Genomic DNA, 19,540 nt, shown 5'->3' with positions numbered 1-19,540 from the left:
AATTTACATTTAAAAAGTATATTAGAAGTTAATCTGAGCACAGTGTCTTATACTATATAAATTACCAGAACTGAGGTGGCTGAAGTGGAAGGGTCAGTAATTTGAGTTCAACCTGGACAACAGTTGAGAAACTATGTCTCTTTAAAAACAAAGCACTGGGTAGACCAGATGGCTCAGAGGGTAGCCACTTGCTGTCAATTCCTAGAACTCACATGACAGAGAGGTCAACTCCCACAAGTTGTCCCCAGAGTTCCACTCATGCATGTGTACACCACCCCTCCAACTGTAAAGTATTAGTATGTATAATATATATATACACACACATATATGTGTACATATATAAATAAAATATATGCATGTGTGTATACACACCCACAAAAAAACAAAAGTCTAGCATCACATTAAAGGTAAACAGCTTTATTTCTCAAACACTGATCTGCTCTAAACAAAAGAATGTCATATAAAGAATTTGCATAAAAACATCCTACAAAAAGCGTCTGGGTTACCAAGGGAACTATAAAAAAGCACAGCAGAGTTTTAAGCACTGACAAGAACAGATGATTCTCTACTTCAAAATGAACTCACTCTGTAGACCAAGTTGGCCTTGAACTCAGATCTGACTGTCTCTGCCTCCCAAGTGCTGGGATTCAAGGTGTGCACCAACATGCCCCAACACCAATTTTAATTATCTTGTATTATTTTGTAAAATCCACAATTTGAAAGCAATATCAGGTTAACAGTATGTTACTTTCACTTCTAAATGTAGTTACCTCTTAAAAGAAAAGCAAAACAAACTCGATGCTTGTTGCAGTAATTATAAAAATGGTTGGTTCTCCAGCTACGCAGATAAACTCCAGTGGGAAGCCCCGCACCCAGGCTGCTCCTCTTCTATGTGGTCCAAGAGCCTCCCTGCTGTCTTTCAGCTGCTTTCACACCCTGTCCCTAGGGAAGCTGTTACCATGCCTGGCACTCGCGCACACACACACGCGCGCGCGCGCGCGCACACACACACACACACACACACATTTCAACTGTGCAGTGGACTTTGTGTGTCTTGCCACTGCATCCTCTTTGAACTCAATTAAGTCACCACATTAAATAACACACAATACTCATAACAACCTGTATTTATGCGCAGAGAAGAGTATCCACATCCGCTGCTATGTTGGCTCCCAGCTTCCTCTACTGCCTCCTCCTGGGTCCCTCTTGATTCTCCTGCTTTTCCTCTTTTTCTCTCTTCCTCCACTTTTCCTAGACTTTTCCCCACCTTGCTGCATAATGACATCATCCTACAGATGCTTTCTAAAACCTCTTTATAAATATATCAAAAAGTCTAAACATTTCTAAGGAACCAAATGATTTATTTTAGAAGTATTTTCCCTCTCATTACCACTATTATAAAATATCTGCAGTTCTGTCATGGTATAAGGCAAATTTCCCCGAGGGACAACGAAGCACATACTATCCTAAGAGTTTTCTGAAACATGTAAAAACAAGGAACTTACCAACTCTCGCCGCTTATCATCATCTGTAGCCTCATCTGTTAGTTGCGCAAAAACTTCCGACAAAAACTTCTCATCTTCCTGCACGAGAGGAAATACTGCTATGAAACACCAGCAGAACATAATTACTAAAATTATGCATATGGCTGGCACAAAGTATAGCAAACAGAGACCAAAATTCAAAAGCATTTTCAGTATGAAACTTGAAGTGTGAGAATGTATGTACTGCCACAGGACTAGGCTGGAAAACAGGAGCCTGAGAGGTTGACAGCGAATTCATTTGCTTTTCATTTGGAGAGATTCTAACTCAGTGTTTGTTTCCTTTTACCTGGAATACAATTCAGATGTGAGGATCTCACTGTCAGTTCATGTGGTACCAGAAAAGAACAAGATGAGCACACACACAGCAGCTGTGGAAGCTGCAGCAGCTGTGGAAGCTGCAGCAGCTGTGGAAGCTGGGTTACTGCAGCCTGTGCCGTCTAACGTGCGAATTTACAGAGCACTTTAACCTACTGGCAAGGAAAACTGAAAGGCAAATCACTATAGTAACTGCACTCCAATGACTCAGGTCTGTCTATCTGTCTGTCTGTCACTGACAGGTGTGAATTTCTCAGAGTGCTCACTAAAAATATATAGAGAGCATAGGATCAAACCCACAGTCTTGTGCATGCTAGGCAACTAATTTACCACCGAGCTACAGCCCCAGTCCAAGTGTGTGTATGTGTGTGTGTATAAATAAAATATAATTTAAAAATTTTCATCATTAAATTAATTTCGATGACCTTTTAATATAAATTTCTATGTCTAAAATGTAGGAATGATGTAAAATCAAATTACCAAATAAAAAGGATGCATTTTAAGAATCTGTCCTTTAAAAATATGGATCATCCATGAACTAAGGCTCTCTTAAACTGTTTCTGAAATAAGGTAAAGCACATATCTGTTCAAATACTGATTTTTCTGCTCTCATATCTTTTTTCAATTGGACAAGGCACTGTAATACTGATGTCATGAATCTCCTGTCTCAAGTTTGTGTAAACAATTCTTAACCATTTATGCTCTGCCTTGTCAATACAAACTGTTCACCCAATGGCTGGGCAGAAGAAAGAATAGGGCTGTACTTTTGCCAGCCAGGAAGAAATGGAGGGAGGAAGGGAGAGAGAGAGAGAGAGAGATAGATTGATCAGGAGAAGGAGGAGTTCATGAGAGTTAAGCTTGAGAACTGAACTAAATGCAAATACTGTGGGCATTTTGGCAGTGAGGTAACCAGATTATTTTAGGGGATTTAAGATAGATCATTTAACTGCCCAGGTATTAAGGTGAAGCCTGAAAATAAGTCTTGGTCTTGTTATTGGGAACTAGCTAGGATAAAGAAACACAGCAGCCATATTAATTTACTACACATATTTATATTAAAAATAACATTTAAACATATCTGAAGACAACGCCAGTAGTTTGAAAGTACCACAGAAAGCATCAGTGGGAAGCACTCAAAGACAAAGTATAAAGAGATAAACAGAGTTTTGAAATCAGTCTGACTCAGAATGGTGCTTCTTTATATATTTCATTGAATTCTTTTAGACATATATTATGGCTTAATACATTTAGAGAAAAAGCATCATTTAAAACCCACTTCTATAAAATGTAATTTCTATTACTTCAAGTGGCTTGTTCTAAAAATATAATTGTAGCATCTGCTAAGTTTGTACCTCCCCCATTCACATCCTCTAATTTGTTTTCTTTCCACATATCTCCTAGACTCAACTGTCATTCTTTCCTCAAAGGAGCAAGTTCCAATGTCTTAATAAATGCAATCTCCCGAAATTCTTTGTGTACAACTCAGCACTTAGGAGGTGACAGTGCAAGAACTAGTCATAAATGTAATCTCACCTCATTTTCTATGAACTATGTGGTACAGGCCAGAGATTGTGACGGGTTGGCACCAATCCAACTCTTACCTGTGGACACTAGGAAATTTGAGACTGCTCTCCTTTGTCATTTCTGGGACAAAGAGAAATTTAAATTTCCTGTTCTGAAAGTGATCTTATCTTGTAGCTGCTTTCTATAAAATAACCTTATTTTACTGGCTGTTAGTAATCTAATTTACAAAATATGTTTAAAGTACATTTTTCAAATGTGGGTCCAAGGGTTTTCATTTGTAGTCAAAAATTTCACATTAAGAAAATTCTTATCTGCTGGGCAGTGGCAGCATGTGTCTTCAATCTCAGCACTTAAGGGGAGGCAGAGACAGGCAGATCTCTAAGTTCAAGGTTAGCCTGGTCTACAGAATGAGTTTCAGAATAGCCAGGGTTACACTGAGAAATCTTGTCTTGAAAAGCTGAAAAAGAAAAAATTCTTATATTCCTATTATGAGCTGAGAGAAGGTCAACAGGTAAATATCAGAAGCTCATAGTCACACTAGTGCAGTGGTTCTCAACCTGTGGGTTGGGATCTCTGGGGTGGTATCAATGACTCTTTTACACCCGTCACAAACCAGATATGCTGCATATCAGATATCCAAATATGATTCATAGCAGTAGCAAAATTACAGTTATGAAGTAGTAACAAAAATAATTTTGTAGTTGAGGGTAATCACAACATGAGGAACAGTCTTAGAGGGTCACAGCATTAAAAAAGTTGAGACCACTGTACCAGTGCTTTCATGCATGTATACATGAAACATTTGGATTGCTGTTCTCTATCATTGGTGGAAGAGAAACTTAACTCCTTGTTCTGAAAGCGATCTTACCCTGTGGCAGCTTTGTATGCAGTTTCATTTCATACACACACATACACGATATGTAATATATAATAAATAATATGTAATACATATATAAATAAATTTACATAACATCAGGTAATTAACCTAACAGGCTATTATTTATATGTACTTTTGTTCTACCTCATTTTGGTTCAATGAGATACAATCAATGTGTTCAATTTCACCTAATTTAATGCAAGCAACATATTAAAACTCACTTAAAAAAAGATACAGGTATACAAACAACATAGCTATAATGATATCTGGAAACATCTAGTGTCTAAACATTTTTTTCACAGAAGCCTTGGAAGTCAGCTTTAGAAAATAAGCATTCAGTACTTACATATATGTGCTAGCACACATATACATACATCTGTACACACAGGTACAATTAGAAATAATAGAAATCAATTTTAGAGGGGAAAAAGAGCATTCAAAGATAACTGGCTACAGTCTTTTTTTTCTTCCCCCTACATTTATTGGAACTAATTTCAGTGTCACTGTAGGCATGTAAAAGATAATTAAGTAGAATATCCTAGAGAAACAACAGGTAGTTTATAATTAATAACAATTTCATGGATCATAAATAAAAAAATTTCTTGGCCAGGCATGGCAGCATAAGCCTTTAATCCTAACACTTAGAAGGCAGAAGTAGGTGGTCAAGTCTACACAGAGAATTTCAGGCCAGCCAGCACTACTAGTGAGATCCACTCAGCCTCAACAAAAACGAAGAACAGAAAAAAAAAAAAAAAAAAAAACACCCAAACCAAAATAAACAAATTTCCTTTCATGTTTTGCTTTATATCAAAAACTCACAAATAAAAAATTTAAATATGCAAAATGACACAAAATTTTGGAAATATTTATAGATTAGTTTATATAACTTATTTAAAGTTTTTTGGCAGCACTGGGGATTGAATCAGGGCCTTATACATGACAGGCAAGTTCTCGTTATCATTCCGCTACATCTCTAGAACTTATTTTTCAAATATAAAAACAAGTTGTGATTTACTATTGTGGATTTGGAAATCCTTCTTAAGTCAGGCAATCAACTGAAAGCCATTCTGACATCCTTTATATTAACTCCACAGTATGACTTTATTTCCAATTTTCTGAGACTGATTTTTCTGTCTGCAAGTAAAATAGCATCCTGAAATGTACAGTAGGTCACATGACTGCTCACATAGTGCTCAGGAGGCTACGAGGAAAATTAGAGAATTCAAGGCCAGCCAAACAATAACACAGAGAAGCCACAATAATACCAGATCCCATTTACCATAAAAACAACCTAACATGTGTTTAACTTTCCTTACACCCATCACTGAAGAATAATGAAAAAATGATAGGTAGGGTCCAGGAGTGGTGGTACATGTGTGTAACCCCAGTAATTTGGAGTTATTCTCAGCTACACTGTGAGTTCAAGGTCAGACCAGGTTTCAGGAGACCCAGGGCCAGTGAGATGGCTCAGTGGGTAAAGGCACTTGTTGCTAGGTCTAATGACTTAAGTAATCCTTGGGAGCCACATGTTGGAAGGAAAAGAACCAACTCCTAAAAGCTGCCCTGTCATGCCCACCCACAAAATGTAGTATACATGAACATACATAATAAATGTAATTAAGAATAGAAAATACCTGAAATATGTCCATCATGCTTTCTACATTTGGTAGAACATTTAAATACAACAAATCTTTATCACCTGATTAAATTATCAGAAATAAAACACTTGAAAATAGTTTTGAAAAAATTTACTTACCTGCAGCATGCTGACTATTTCAACTTTGTTGAAGAAAATAAAAGATGTAAGAGTAGAAAGGAAATTCTCTTCAAAAACAGATGGTGTAGGCAAAATGATGTCCTGAATATACTGTACCCTGTAAGTCTGATGTATTTTTTGCCTTAGTTCCGAGTCTGTTATTGGTATAACTTCCTTAAACTTTGCAGTTTTAGTCAAGAATTCTCTATGTCTTTTTGGCTGGGCCAAAGCAGGATCATATTCAAGGCATCCCACGACATCCATAATACACTCATCAGAAAACATTACCTCAAAAAGAGTTGCCTTATTTAGGAATAAGATTCCTCTAATAATTTCATACAGCTGGTGTAAGCCTTCAGTGTTTTCTAGGTTCTCACAAGCTTGGAACAGCTGCAGTAGTTTTTTGATATAGCCTTCATTTTCCAAGGCCAGAGCCAGCTTTTCCCTACGGATAGGTGAGGAGAGGACTGAGGTAACTAAGTCAGCAATCTCTTCAAGTTTACTGAGTTCACATGTGGGCAGGTCAATCAGATGACTAGTTTCTGGCATTTCTTCAAATCGTTCTTCTTCTGATTCATCGATGAGGTCCTGTGTGACTTCTACTGATGGGTCCTTACCTTGAACCTAAAAACACCCAAGAAAAGCTGGTTATCTTAAAATACAAAGTAAATTAACACTGGAAATCAAACCACAAATCACTGACCACTGCTTTAAGTAAAAATACCTTGAAAACTGAGCACAGCAGTTCACCTCTAATCTCAGTGCTTGAGAGGCTGAGGCAGTAGAATCAGGAATTCAAGGCCAGTATAGTTAAGAAAATGACATTCTCAGGAGTGGGGCAATGACTCCGGTGGTAAAATCCTTGCCATGCAAGCCTAAGGACCTTAACTCCTCAACTGGAGTCCCAGAAACCAACAATTCAGGACACAGCAGTGGGCATGTGTAATCCCACTGTGGGTGAGAAGACAAATGCAGGAGAAATAACAACAGAGGGCAAAGGAATGGTTAGATGATGATGTAATCAGAAACTCAATGCTGCAATCTCTAAGGCTAAGAGCGAGATTATACCAGATGCCTGAAGGGACAAAACCTTATTTATCAAGGCTATCTGTGCTTCTAGAACCTGACAAAAGAAAGCCTTATAAACTCTTGAGTGATACTGCTGAGACATCTTACCATACAAAGCAAATCTATTGACTCTTATATTTTTAGGTGCTTTTAACACCATACTATTATTGTACAACACTGACATTCTTGACTCAACTTTTATGTACATAAATTCTGCGATACTGATAATCAAATATATTGGAAATTTAAACGAAAGTATCTTGAGAATGCAATGTTAAAAGAAAATGACTGGCTTAATTTCAAAAAGAAAATGACAGGGCCTCTTTTTAGTCCTGTGTGTGTGTGTGTCTATGTCACAGTGCACACATGGAGGTCAGATGACAATGTGAAGGAGTCCGTTCTATTTTTCCACCATGTGGAGTTCCAGGAACTGAAATCAAGTAGGCCATTGGAAACAATTCTGAGCAGGTACTGTAAAGTACAAATTGCAATAAATCAAAGGGAAAATAGTAATGGATTTTTTTTAAGTATACACACACACACACACACACACACACACACACACACACACACACACACACACACACACACACAATTAAGTGGGAACCCCAGTCTGTGAGAGACCAAAGTGATTCTGTTTCCACCATGTGTTCTTGGGCTCAAACTTGGGTGATGAGACTCACAGATCTATGCCACCTACTGGCCCATGTTTTATTATGTCCACTTTACCTGGCTCCTTCAAATGTCAGGCGTATTCATACTGCTTCTACTGCTTCTAAATGGACGCTTAGTCAATATGTCTGTTTAAAATCTGCTTTACAGGGCTGGAGAGATAGCTCTGTGGTTAAGAGCACTGGCTGCTCTTCCAGAGGACACTGAGGGTAATGAAAGTAAGGTTGTCAGACTTGGTGGCAAGCATCTTTACCCTTTGAGATATCTCACAGCCCTCTTCTGTGATCCCTTAGGTGGAAGAACACTCTGGTCAAGGTAATGTTGTTACCCAAAGAAAAGTTTGGCAACTGTCCGTGTATTTGCAATGTCCTATCTTAAAGAGGTGACTGATTACATGGAGACATAGGACTACACATTATTCTATGCTAACAATGTGGTTTATGTTGGTTTCCATGGATTATGAGGATCCTGACGTCTGAAGGACCTGGAGTCTAAGGTCAACCAACCTTATGTGACTTATCTCCAGGGACCACCCTGGACACAATGCTTGGGTAAACTGCTCTGGTTGACAATGCTCACTGTGTTGCTATACTTTGGGACTGAGAGATCTAAATGCTGTCTGATGATATCCAGAAGAAAGACTTGGAAACTTAAGTATGGAACTCTCCTGGATCTTTTGCTCTATGCGCTTCTAATCATTTGGTGATTTAAATCTGTATGAGTTATTAGAGTAGTAAACTGTAATTAGAAACAAAATAGCTTTACTGAGTATTGCAAGATATTTGATCACACTGCGAACTCCAAGACTATGTTATTTACTGAACCCCACCTCGAAAAAAACCTGTTTCTAGTTGTGGTATGGCCCAGCCCTTTGCACACAGCTTTAATCCCTCTGGCTAGAATACAGGATGTATTCATGTTTAAAAGTGATGTCTTGTTGAGTTGCAGAGAAAGTGATGAGTCAGAGAAAGATCTGACAGAACAGGATCTACTTAACAGACAAGAAAAAAAAAGGCTACTTAAGAAAGTACCACTGAAAAGACAAGAAGAGAGAAAGGAGGCAGTGTTACTGGGAGAGTTTTACAGAGACAGGTTGTAGAAAGATAACAAGCTAGACAGAGGAGAAGACAGAATGAGCCAGAGAATGAGAAGGAGCTAGAAGATTAGAACAGATTGCTAGAACTAGTTTGAGGTCAAGCAGAGCAAAACGTCAATGGCCAAGAGAGAAGCCAGATCGAATCAGTCATTTTGGAGAGAAAACAGCAGAGCTAAAACAGCAGAGTTGAACAGCCAGAGTTCAGAAAGCAAAAGAAAGGGTGAGCTTATTCAGTAGTAAGTCTTAGAGCCTGAAAACATTGTAGCCCAAATAAGATTATATGGAGTCTAGAAGCGTGCAGGAGTAGGCCTAGGTGAGCAGACTGAGTCAGTGATCATCAAACAATTACATCCAGTGAATAAAAGTCACTGTAAGAGCTGAGTTCCTTTCAATCTTTTCAATCAACCATTGTACCTAAAAGTGGTCTTGTGAACCTTCAGAACTATCCCAGTAAAAATGTGAAAAACAATTTTAGTAAAAATTTCTATGACAGGGACATCAAAATAGCTTAGCAGGGAAAGGCACTTGCTTCCAAGTCCGATGACATGAGTTCAATCTCTGTTACCTACAGGCAGGAAAAGACCCCTGCCCAGTTGTATTCTAACCCCCATACATGTTTTGTGGCATATGTGTGCCCATGCAATACATATAAACACAAGTAAAAACATGTAATACTTCAAAAAAATTAGTACAAATATATGAAAGTCTCAGGCATCTGTGTGTGTGTGTGTCTATTCCAAGCCATATATTAAATAGTAAGGGCTGAGTATAATCTAATATTCTGATTACTAAAAAATATTATCTACCATATACATCTATGTTGTAGTATATAGATAAGCCAACATTGCGATTGTAAATAAAGTGTACATACCTTTCTAATATTTGAAGATTATCATTTAAAAAATACTTTTATGTTATCATCTATATTCCGAACAACTTTGTTTCCATAGTATTATATTATTTTTATTAATTTAGTGATTTTAATAGTTTTGTATTTCAAGTGTTTTTACAGAGATAAATGTCACTTCAAGAATTAGAATGTAAACTAAGACCAGAGTACCAAATGTTTGCTGAAAATACATTACAGGTAAACAATTTAGATCATTTTTTAGGTCTGAAATTATAATTTATAGAGAATTTCATATGCTAAAAACAGATGGCTTTTTAGAGGAACACATGACAGAAACATATGAGAGAAACAAAATAAAAATTATTCATAGGTTTAAAGACAAGTAACAATTTCAATTTTACTCTATGTACATTTTGAATGAATATATGAAACACTGTATTTGATCCTTTCATATCAGAGTTCCGTTATTTAATAATGTATATTACTAATGTTCAGTAATAATACCTAGTAAAAACTGTAAAAGAAACCATCCTGCTAAGAATTTGCTGATCCAGGGCTACACATCACAGGGAATAGGAACATTCACTCTGAATTTTTTTTTTTAAAGATAGCTCCTTGTGCTGTTTAGGGTGGTCTCAAATTCCCCCCCACCCACAAACAGGCACATCGGGAGGGGAGCACACGCGCACACATACAAAATTGGGATGACTACAAACTCTTGATCCTCTGGTTTTCATCAGTATCTTTGGCTACAATTTCTTGAAGTATGTGGCATAAATTAAAAACAGCCAAACAAAAATTATTATGATCAGGCTTATAAAACCATTTAACGAGATTTCAATTAAGAATCATTTGAAGAACCTGGGTGTAATAGTTCATGTTATCCCAGTCCTTGGGAGGCTAAGGATGAGGATCATAGAGAGTTTGAAGCCAACCTTACAGTACAGTGAAATTTGATCACAAACAGAATCACAGAGAAAAGCTCAAGTGAGAATGGTTACAGCCAAACAAAAATAAAATTAACTCATTAGAAATAAAGACCTGCACTGGGTAGTCATTGAAACTGATTTGCCATTTAAAAAAAAATAAGTATTACAATTCCAATTACCAAGTATCGTAATACCTAAAAAAATACCTAAGATGTTGAGGAGATATGAGTGGTACAATGTGGCATCATAAGAAAAGAAAATGGACATTAAGGAAAAGCTCAGTTGTAGACAAAGCATGGGTTTTAGTTAACAGTACTATTTCACTATTACTGTATCAATTGCAAGTAATGTTTCATATTAACTTAGCTGAGGTGCAGCTGAGTGTAGACATTGTCTGGAAGGGAGCTCCACAGGAATTCTATATACCATCAGCACATTTCCCATGCCCCATTTCCCTTCTGAGGTAAGGTCTCATTGCTTAGGTTGATCAAACTTCCTATGAAGCTGAGGATGACTTTCCACTTCTGATCCTCTTGACTTTGCCTCCTGATTGTTGGAATTATAGGTGTTTGCCATCAAGCTAGGCTTAATCAATGCTGGAACTGATCCCAGGGCTTCCTATATCCTTAACCATAGTGAGTTACACTGATAGCCTTATTCATATAAACCCCCCTAAAAATTACAAAATGTTGTTGTTGCTAATAATTTTAAGGGAAATAATCAGTTGCAATAGAGAGTCTGAGACTGAGGATACAGGTCAGCTTCCCAGAAATATCCATGTTAGAACAAAACTTTACACTATTACTGTTCCATCCTTCAATACATCCTTCTGAAGCAGAAAGAAAAAAATAAATAATGTACACAATTTATAGTTATAAAGATATAAAAAAACTTACTTGACAAATTTTTTCCCAAATTTCATCACAGCCAGCTTTTTCCTGAAAACTTAGAGCCAGATCATAGTTTTCAGCTTCTGACCAAACAATTAATGTATCCTGTTAAAAAGACAAAGATACTCATTACCAAACTAGAGAAAAATGTAATTAAACAAAAAGTCAAGAGAGAACTGGCAGTTAAAGTACATTTACCTGATAGTGCATATCTATAAAGAATTCTGCTGTGCCTTTAAAGTTTTGTAATATACTTCCAATGTAGGAGAAACTTTGATATTAAAAATGACACTGAGCAATTTTCTAAATCTAAAATAGGTTAGCAGGCTGTAGGTAAAACTCTTCTTGAGCAAGATTGCAGATACTCTAATCATCCATCTACTTTCTGCTAGCTGGAAAGTCAGCCATTCCATTTATCAAAACCTACATTCCGACCTTTCTTTTTAACTGTTTGTCAAGCATGTAAATACTTCAGACAAATACAGGTTTAACCCTATTTTGGCATACATGTGTGTGCATGTGCGCGAAGGCTTATTTATTTTTGTATGTTATTGTATGTGTGAATGTATGTTTACGTGTGTAGTGTTGTGAATGGCCCGTGACATTGTGAATACTTGGTGTCCAATGGTGGTGTGCAGAAAGCTTAGGAAGTCCAGCCTTTCAGAGAGCCAACACCTGCATCATTCCCAGTTTGCTCTCTATTTTCTGTCCATGGCATGAAGCATGAGCCTTGAGCTCTCAGCTGTTCTTATACATGCCTACTGCCACGATTCCCCACTGTAAGTGTTGGACTTATCACTGTAGGCCCCAATTAACCTTTCTGTAAGTTGCTTTGGTCATGGTGTTTAATCACAGAAATAGGAATGTAATACAGACACTGAAGAAACCTAATCATGTGACTATATTTTTTGGAATACTGAAGAATTTCGGAGGATGGACTAGAAAGAAAGTTGACACTGTAAGGAGAGCTTTATGGACTGTCATAGTAGAAGCCTCACACACTACTGCTAAGAGCTATGTGGACCATGGAGGCAAGGTTCAAGAGGTTTCAGAGGCCGACAATATTAACACCCGGGCTAGAGACCAGTCTTGTGGTATTTGGTAAGAGGGTGGCTGCTTTCTGTTCTGTGCCTAAGGCTAAATTAAAAGGTAATGAACTTAATTTTTTTCCTGAAATTTCAAGCCCAATCCTAACACTGACTCTGTGGCATAGTTATTAGTAATACTCTTATGCAGAAATACAATGAAAAAAAGTAAGTGGGATAAAAAGAACAAAATGTAAGTTTGACAAGAAAAAGAGCACTAGGAAACTTGTTATACCAAAGATTTCCACCACACAAATGAGCGTAAGGAGAGGCTTGATCAGTACTAGAATTAAGGGGTGGCTGCTGTCTTAGTTACTTTTCTATTGCTGTGAAGAGACACCACAACCAAGGCGACTTATAAAAGAAAGCATTTAATCTAGGGCCTAGAGGATAGAATGGAACCCTGTAGAAGTGAAGCCTGAGTTGTGTTAAGACTCCCAAATGTTGAAGACGCCAACCTAAGTCCCCCACTACCACACTAGGAAAACTGCAGTAGTGCAATGAATAAGTCTCATCCTGGGCAAACCATCTTTCTGATCATGGCATCTCCCCCATCAGGTAGTTGAAACTCTCCCTAGGATTGGGAGGTAGGTCAGTGGCAGACACATGTGCAACGTGCTGGACTTGATGATCCCCTCCACACGCTGTGGTACTACAAACAAAACCCAGAATAAGCCACGTCTTCAAAAAAAAAAAAACATTCAAGTTTAATTTTAAAAATAAACGACCCTAAAGACGACTAGGACCAGCCCATAAACAGCATCCTACTAAGTACTGGGCCAATGAATAAATGTGGATAGTCATACAATGCTGTCTTAAGTTTTGTTCTTAATCTCTTTATACTAAGGTGGTGGTCTCTTGTTGGAGCTAAAGTTCATTTTACGTTTCTTAAATGAGGATAAGCTTTATTAATTCAAACCTTACCACTAGCTCTAGATGTTTAATATTAAGGTTTCATTTATTTCACCCACTTTCAAGTTTATAAAAAAAGAAAGAAAAAAAAAAGCCCAGAATAGCAATGGAATGCTATTATGTTGCTTAAGAAATGGAAGGTAAATCTGCAAACTTTTGTTTACATATGTATTAGTGGAAGATGATGATCTGTAAGAAAACAGGAAGGTGATGTGCTTAGTGGCCCAGACCTTTAATTCTAGCACTTAGGAGGCAGAGGCAGGCACATCTTTGTGAGTTTGAGGACAGCTTAGGCTACATAGTGATTCTAGGACTGCCAAAGCCACACTGTGAGACCCTGTTAAAAAAAAAAAAAAAAAAAAAACAAACCCAGCCAACCACAAATAATAAAAACAAACAAAGAAAATGGTAATAAGGGTAACTGTTAGTAATACAAACCCGATGGAGTAGAGGTAGGAGAGACTTCAATAAATACTTTTGAATTACACATGCCAACACATTGCCCATTAAAAAATAAGCTTTATTCTGATAACCAATCCTCAAACCAAAAGATGAATGAAAGCCTGCTCAACTTCACACACTTTCTGGAAAGAACTATCACTTTCTTCACCCCAAACACTAGACAGTAATAGTAATAGTCACAGTCATAGTAACAGTACTACTACTAATAGTAGTAGTAATACAAAACAATAGTTTCTTCTTTGATGATAATCATTCACCATATTCTCTAGCAACTTCACGAAAACATACCTGAGTTACGTTTCTTCAAGTCTACTTACCAGACGCTCATTTCTTCTATCCTGATCATTTACAAGCATTCTCACTCAAAGCTTTTTGCTCCCCCACGCTCCTCTCATCTACTCCTCATGATACTGTCATACTGGCTTTCTTAAATGCTGTATCACTTTCATCATTTTAGGTCTCCAATAAGAATTTATAAAGGCACACTTTACACTTTTCTTTGGTACACCAAACTCTCAAACTAAAAACAAAACAAAACACCTTCCGCAAACAGACTTCCTGCAATTCAATCAGGTATATTACTGGTTATTATCGATTTCAGCAACCAGCACCACTACTGAGAATGAAATTCGTTTACCAATCCTAGCTTCTAATACTTTCTCCTGCCTACACCTGTGGAATACAAGCCTCTGCTTATAATATTTTGTACTGAAATATTCCTGCTTTGCATTCCCATTTGTAATCTTTCTGAACCTCAGCTGCCTCCACCGGAAATGCTTTCATGCATTTTCAGTAAGATCAAGGCTTCCTAATACAATTTTCATTAGCTATCTTATTCTATTATTGTTTTATTGAGGATTTATATTTTAAACCCATGAAAACAAAACTATGTTAAATATGCTAAGTTCTGTCCCTATAATTTTGACAATTGATTTGGTCAAGATCAGCAGGATTGACTTTAAGTTAAAAATCTGAAACATGCATCAGACACTTTGTTTCATGCTGTACTAGGTAATCATTTTCTTTTCTTCCCAATGTGTTTCCTTAAATACCTTAACCTATTGAGAAAGAACACTTCCTATCTATCACCCTTTTCAGTACTAGACATGGCAGGGAAGTACTGTAAATTACTGATAACCTTCTATAACTCAGTTATTTGAAACTTATTCTAATATATTTTAATTAAGCTCATTAATTTAATACTTTCGTTTTGGGAGAAACCCATGTATTCTGAGCAATTTACTAGTCACTTTAGGACTGAAACTGAATACTAAATAGTTACTCTGAATTTATTCAATATATCTTAATTTAGCAAAATATTCTATAAACTAGCCATTCACTCACATTTTAAATTAAAAATCCATCTGTTAATAATATATTTCTCTTAATTTTGGAAATAACTTTCTAGCATAATCTATTTAAAATCTCAAATGTTGGTAATGTGATAATTCTAATAAACTTGTTACTTAGTAAAAATGCAAATTGAGCAAGACTTTGATTAAAATAGGAAAAAAACAGTATATATTACAGAGAAATAAATGGCTGACTTACACTAGAAAGGTCCAGTTTAAGTAAACGTTAAGTAAATAAAACTGATGACTCCATTCAGGTTTTCATTTCTGTATTCACAGCATGCTTTTCCATATTCCTCTCATGCGCATGTATTGTATGTATGGAAACATCATAAAGATATGTACCCCTGAACTATAACTTAGATGTAACTAGTTGCAGCAAACACTTTCAGATGCCATAAATCTTTAAAATATATTTTTCTCCAATGTTTTGTACACTTAGCATATATATATATATAAATCAAATTTATCTGGAAGTAGTTTTCTTTTTTTCTTTTTTCTGAGACAAGGTTTCTCTGTGTAGCCTTGCCTATTCTGGAACTCAGAGATCCATTTAACCTCTGCCTCCTGAGTTCTGGGATTAAAGGAATGCATAACCCCTGACTGGCTTGGAACTTGTTTTCTAGAGAGTAACATTATATATAGAAGTGTGCTTTAAAATTTTTAAGTATTTGAAGAGCCACTGTATATCTTTAAAGTGCTGGAGTACTGTTAAGCCTCTGTTCAATATAGTCTTTCCATAGAAATAGTAGCTAAAAGATTACTTATACTCATCAAGAACAGTTATTTTAAGTAAGTATGAAACAAATTACTCATGACCAGGAGCACGCACTTACATGAGCAAATGTTCTTATCGTCATTTTACATTCATGCAGGTAGGAGAAAAAAACGACAAACTATCATTTCTTCACCAACAAGCAAAGACTCCCAAGCAGCTATCTTGTAAAAGTCAGTGCAGACACAGTAACTATGCTAGTTGAATTAGAAATTAAATTTATTTAAATGTCCTTAAATATATCTAAGATACAGAGAAACACTCAAATGTTCAAGACAAATGTTTTAATTGAATTCTTCACCAAAAAGAGGCATATAAAAATTGTCCAAGAAAAAAAGGCACCAGTTGAATAGTAAAATATATTGAAGAACTAAAAATGTACTGCACGAACAATTTACATCGACATTTTTACCATTAACAAGCTTTACAACAGATGTAATTTTATTTCTTCTGTGTAGTGTTATAGCATCCAATTACAGACCTTGAGAAAAGGTAGACTTGATGCTATAAATATAAACCTAAAATGTCTTTCCTTTACAAAGCCTGTCATAGTGATTTTATTTACATAACACACATCACACCACACCCACACACAAAATAAACCAAATGACTCACAATTGTATATCATATATCAGAATATAATACAGTGTTAAAAAAAAAACCTCCCTAAAGTAACACAAATCTTCAAAGTGTGAAAACGCAAATTTCAGAATACATGTAAAGTATGGTATCAATAGTGTAAAAGTTTAAAAACACAGACTACATATTATTTATGGATACATACATATGCAGGAAAGGTATAAAAAGCACATATACAGAATACACAGAAATTTCTGGATAAGGTCACCATTCGGAGACTAGAGAATAGACAAAATGGGATAGATACAAAAGAGATTTTACCTCTATCCATGTTAAACATTACAAAATGCTGAAAAAATATATTATGTTAATACTATTAAATCTGATGGTGTTATAATAAAGGGAGTCCATCATATTATTCTCTACACTATTTATTATTGATAGTATTTCATAATAAAAAAATAAAAAACATTCACAGATAAGAAAGGACAACTCATGTTAACTAATCAGAAATACTAAAACAGATTTTCTTTTCCAAAGTGACAATAAATATTAACAGGAAATGTTGCATGATTACCAATATGCATATTTGTAAAGTACCCATTTATTACATTAAAATATGCATACAATTAAAAGCAGAACTTAAAAACATCCTTCTCCTTGGCCAAAGGATCCAACTTTGCTCTCCTTGCTTTAAAAGCATCTCTGAATTTTTTTCTTAATGGTAGTGACTGAATACTCTGAATCTTAGTTTAAGCCATTTCTTTCAAAGGTGACTCAGAACAAAAGTTTAGTGTAGCATATATAGAAGAGACCTGGCTCACGTAAAAGACCAAAGAATACATATTACATTGCAATACAAACAGTGGCTCTATTAACAATCAACATTAAATCACCAATATAATAACTACTTTTCAGTTCTGAACTCTCTAACTGAAAGGAAAATACATATGGTACCTAATTTTAGTTACCAAACTTTTTTTCTTGTCTGGAAAGTATTCCCCTCTGTCATATAAATACATCCTGGATCACAGATGAAGTCTTTCAAATTAAAGATAAATAACTACTTGCCTGCTGTTTCTGATATGCAGTGTTTGGATTTATCTTTGACTCCAATAGTAGAGATCCTGAAAGAGTAAAAAAAAAGTCTCAAATTATAAAACCTTCAATAGCACACAACTCATAAACACTTCATGTCTCCTCACCTTCGGAACACCAGAAGCTACAGATGTATTGTAGCTTGCTCAAGACTAACAAAAGCTGTTTCCTGTCTAACAAAACAAATGACAAGGACCTGAGAGACTTACCATACAAATTATACTTATCCTTTTCCCTTGACCATGAACAGCCTCTCACATACTGTAGAAATTCCTCTAACTACTAATAAACTTAAGATTGTTATTCTTTTATTACCCGCATGTATTAGTTGCTCCAATTGGGCAGCTCTTGAGTACGGGCAGTAGCTGCTTTATGGCTGTCTTGTTTTTAATAATATTAAAGTGATTTCTATGAATTCTGCAATCAACAAATACAATTTTTCAGTCTGCTTTAATACTCTAACTTGCCGGGACTGTGGAACCCACTTTTTCACTCCCTACAATGGCAGCCTTGGAGGGATCAAAAAATAAAGATGTACGTTCTTGTGTGTTTCTGGCAACAGTCTGTACTAACTCCAAGAAAAAGTCCGTTTTAGTTTTCCCCAGCACCTGTCTTTTGGAACAACTGAAACCTGTTTTTAAGGCACTCAGAAAAGTTTCACTAAACCTTTTATACCAGACACAACCGGCAAGACTGTACCTAAAGCGGGTCAGGGGGTGGGGTGGGTGTCAGATCTCACGGGCGAGATTTCTATCTGACTTCCCACTCTACAACCGAGCGGGGATTGGAGGGGAAGGAGTGAAATCCTTAATAGGGATAGAGGCAGAGAACTGCGAGTCCACGTCTGAAGGAGAGTAAATCAAGGCCCAGTAGTTTGTTTTTATCTTAAAGGGCAGCCTCAAGACCAATGCGCTGTCCCTAGTGGTGCTAGTCAAGAGTACTGGAGCCCAGAGATTACACCTCAGGTTGTGCCGCAACCGATGCACTGTCCCCTATTCCACCGTTCCAATATCCTTACCGTCGGACTCTGCACGGACCAGCAGCGACATCCCTTTGAGCTCCTCTACGTAAGTGGAGGAGACGTGCCCGGTGCCTCGGTCGTCCCATTGCCGGTCTTCGTTCAGGGTATAGACCTTCACTCGCCGCCGTGTATCCGACATGGTGGCTACTGGCCCCACCGCTCCAGCTGCCACCTCCTCGCTCACCTCGCCCGTACCCCTCACTCTTGAGAGCCGGTAGTGGCTGCAGCGGCGGCGGCGGTGGCTCCGGAAAGGCCCGAGTTTACCATGGCTCCAAAGGTTTACCCGCGAAAATGGGTATCCAGAGCCACTGAGAGCCTTTCGCTCAGGGTCTCCGCTACCCCTACCTTCACCTCGGCGCACAACCACCCTCCCTTCTCTTTGCTCCCCAGAGCTCGCTCGCTCTCCCGCTGCCACCGCCCGCCGCGGTTATTACTACTGATCCGCCATCTTGTAACCCGACTCTCTCTGCCTTTCTCTTCCTCTTCCAGCAGGTTCGCACGGGCTGTCCTAGCAGGGGCTACGGTGGCCGACGAGTCCAATGCACAGTACCACTACCTCCGAACACGCTTCTAGAGAGTCGGACCTCGGCGATCTCGCGAGGAGTGAGCCGCCGAGATGAGACGCCTTAGGAGGGACTTCCTTCTCTTTTGGCCCCGCCTTCTGGCTCGGGAATCTCAGTTGGGCAGTGAAGTATCGCGATCTTTCCTCCCTGCGCCGCGAGAAAGCGTTTGTAG

At 37.4% G+C, this 19,540-nt stretch overlaps 1 protein-coding gene across 1 annotated transcript in view; it reads right to left on the bottom strand.

Annotated features, from left to right (window-relative positions):
- The window catches only part of PPP4R3B (protein phosphatase 4 regulatory subunit 3B), a 38,740-nt gene extending 19,541 nt beyond the window's left edge, over nt 1-19,199 (bottom strand). The window contains exons 1-5 of the mRNA XM_080940452.1: nt 18,803-19,199; nt 17,758-17,813; nt 11,528-11,626; nt 6,017-6,640; nt 1,506-1,583 (exon numbers count right to left, since the gene is read on the bottom strand). Coding sequence (XP_080796578.1) covers nt 1,506-1,583; nt 6,017-6,640; nt 11,528-11,626; nt 17,758-17,813; nt 18,803-18,944 — 999 coding nt within the window. The 5' untranslated portion in view covers nt 18,945-19,199. The remainder of the gene's footprint in view (nt 1-1,505; nt 1,584-6,016; nt 6,641-11,527; nt 11,627-17,757; nt 17,814-18,802) is intronic.
- Nucleotides 19,200-19,540: the final 341 nt, after the last annotated feature.

This window comes from Micromys minutus (assembly GCF_963924665.1).
Source record: "Micromys minutus genome assembly, chromosome: 1".
Taxonomy (NCBI): Eukaryota; Metazoa; Chordata; class Mammalia; order Rodentia; family Muridae; genus Micromys; species Micromys minutus.
This window is presented reverse-complemented; position numbering and strand designations above follow the sequence as displayed.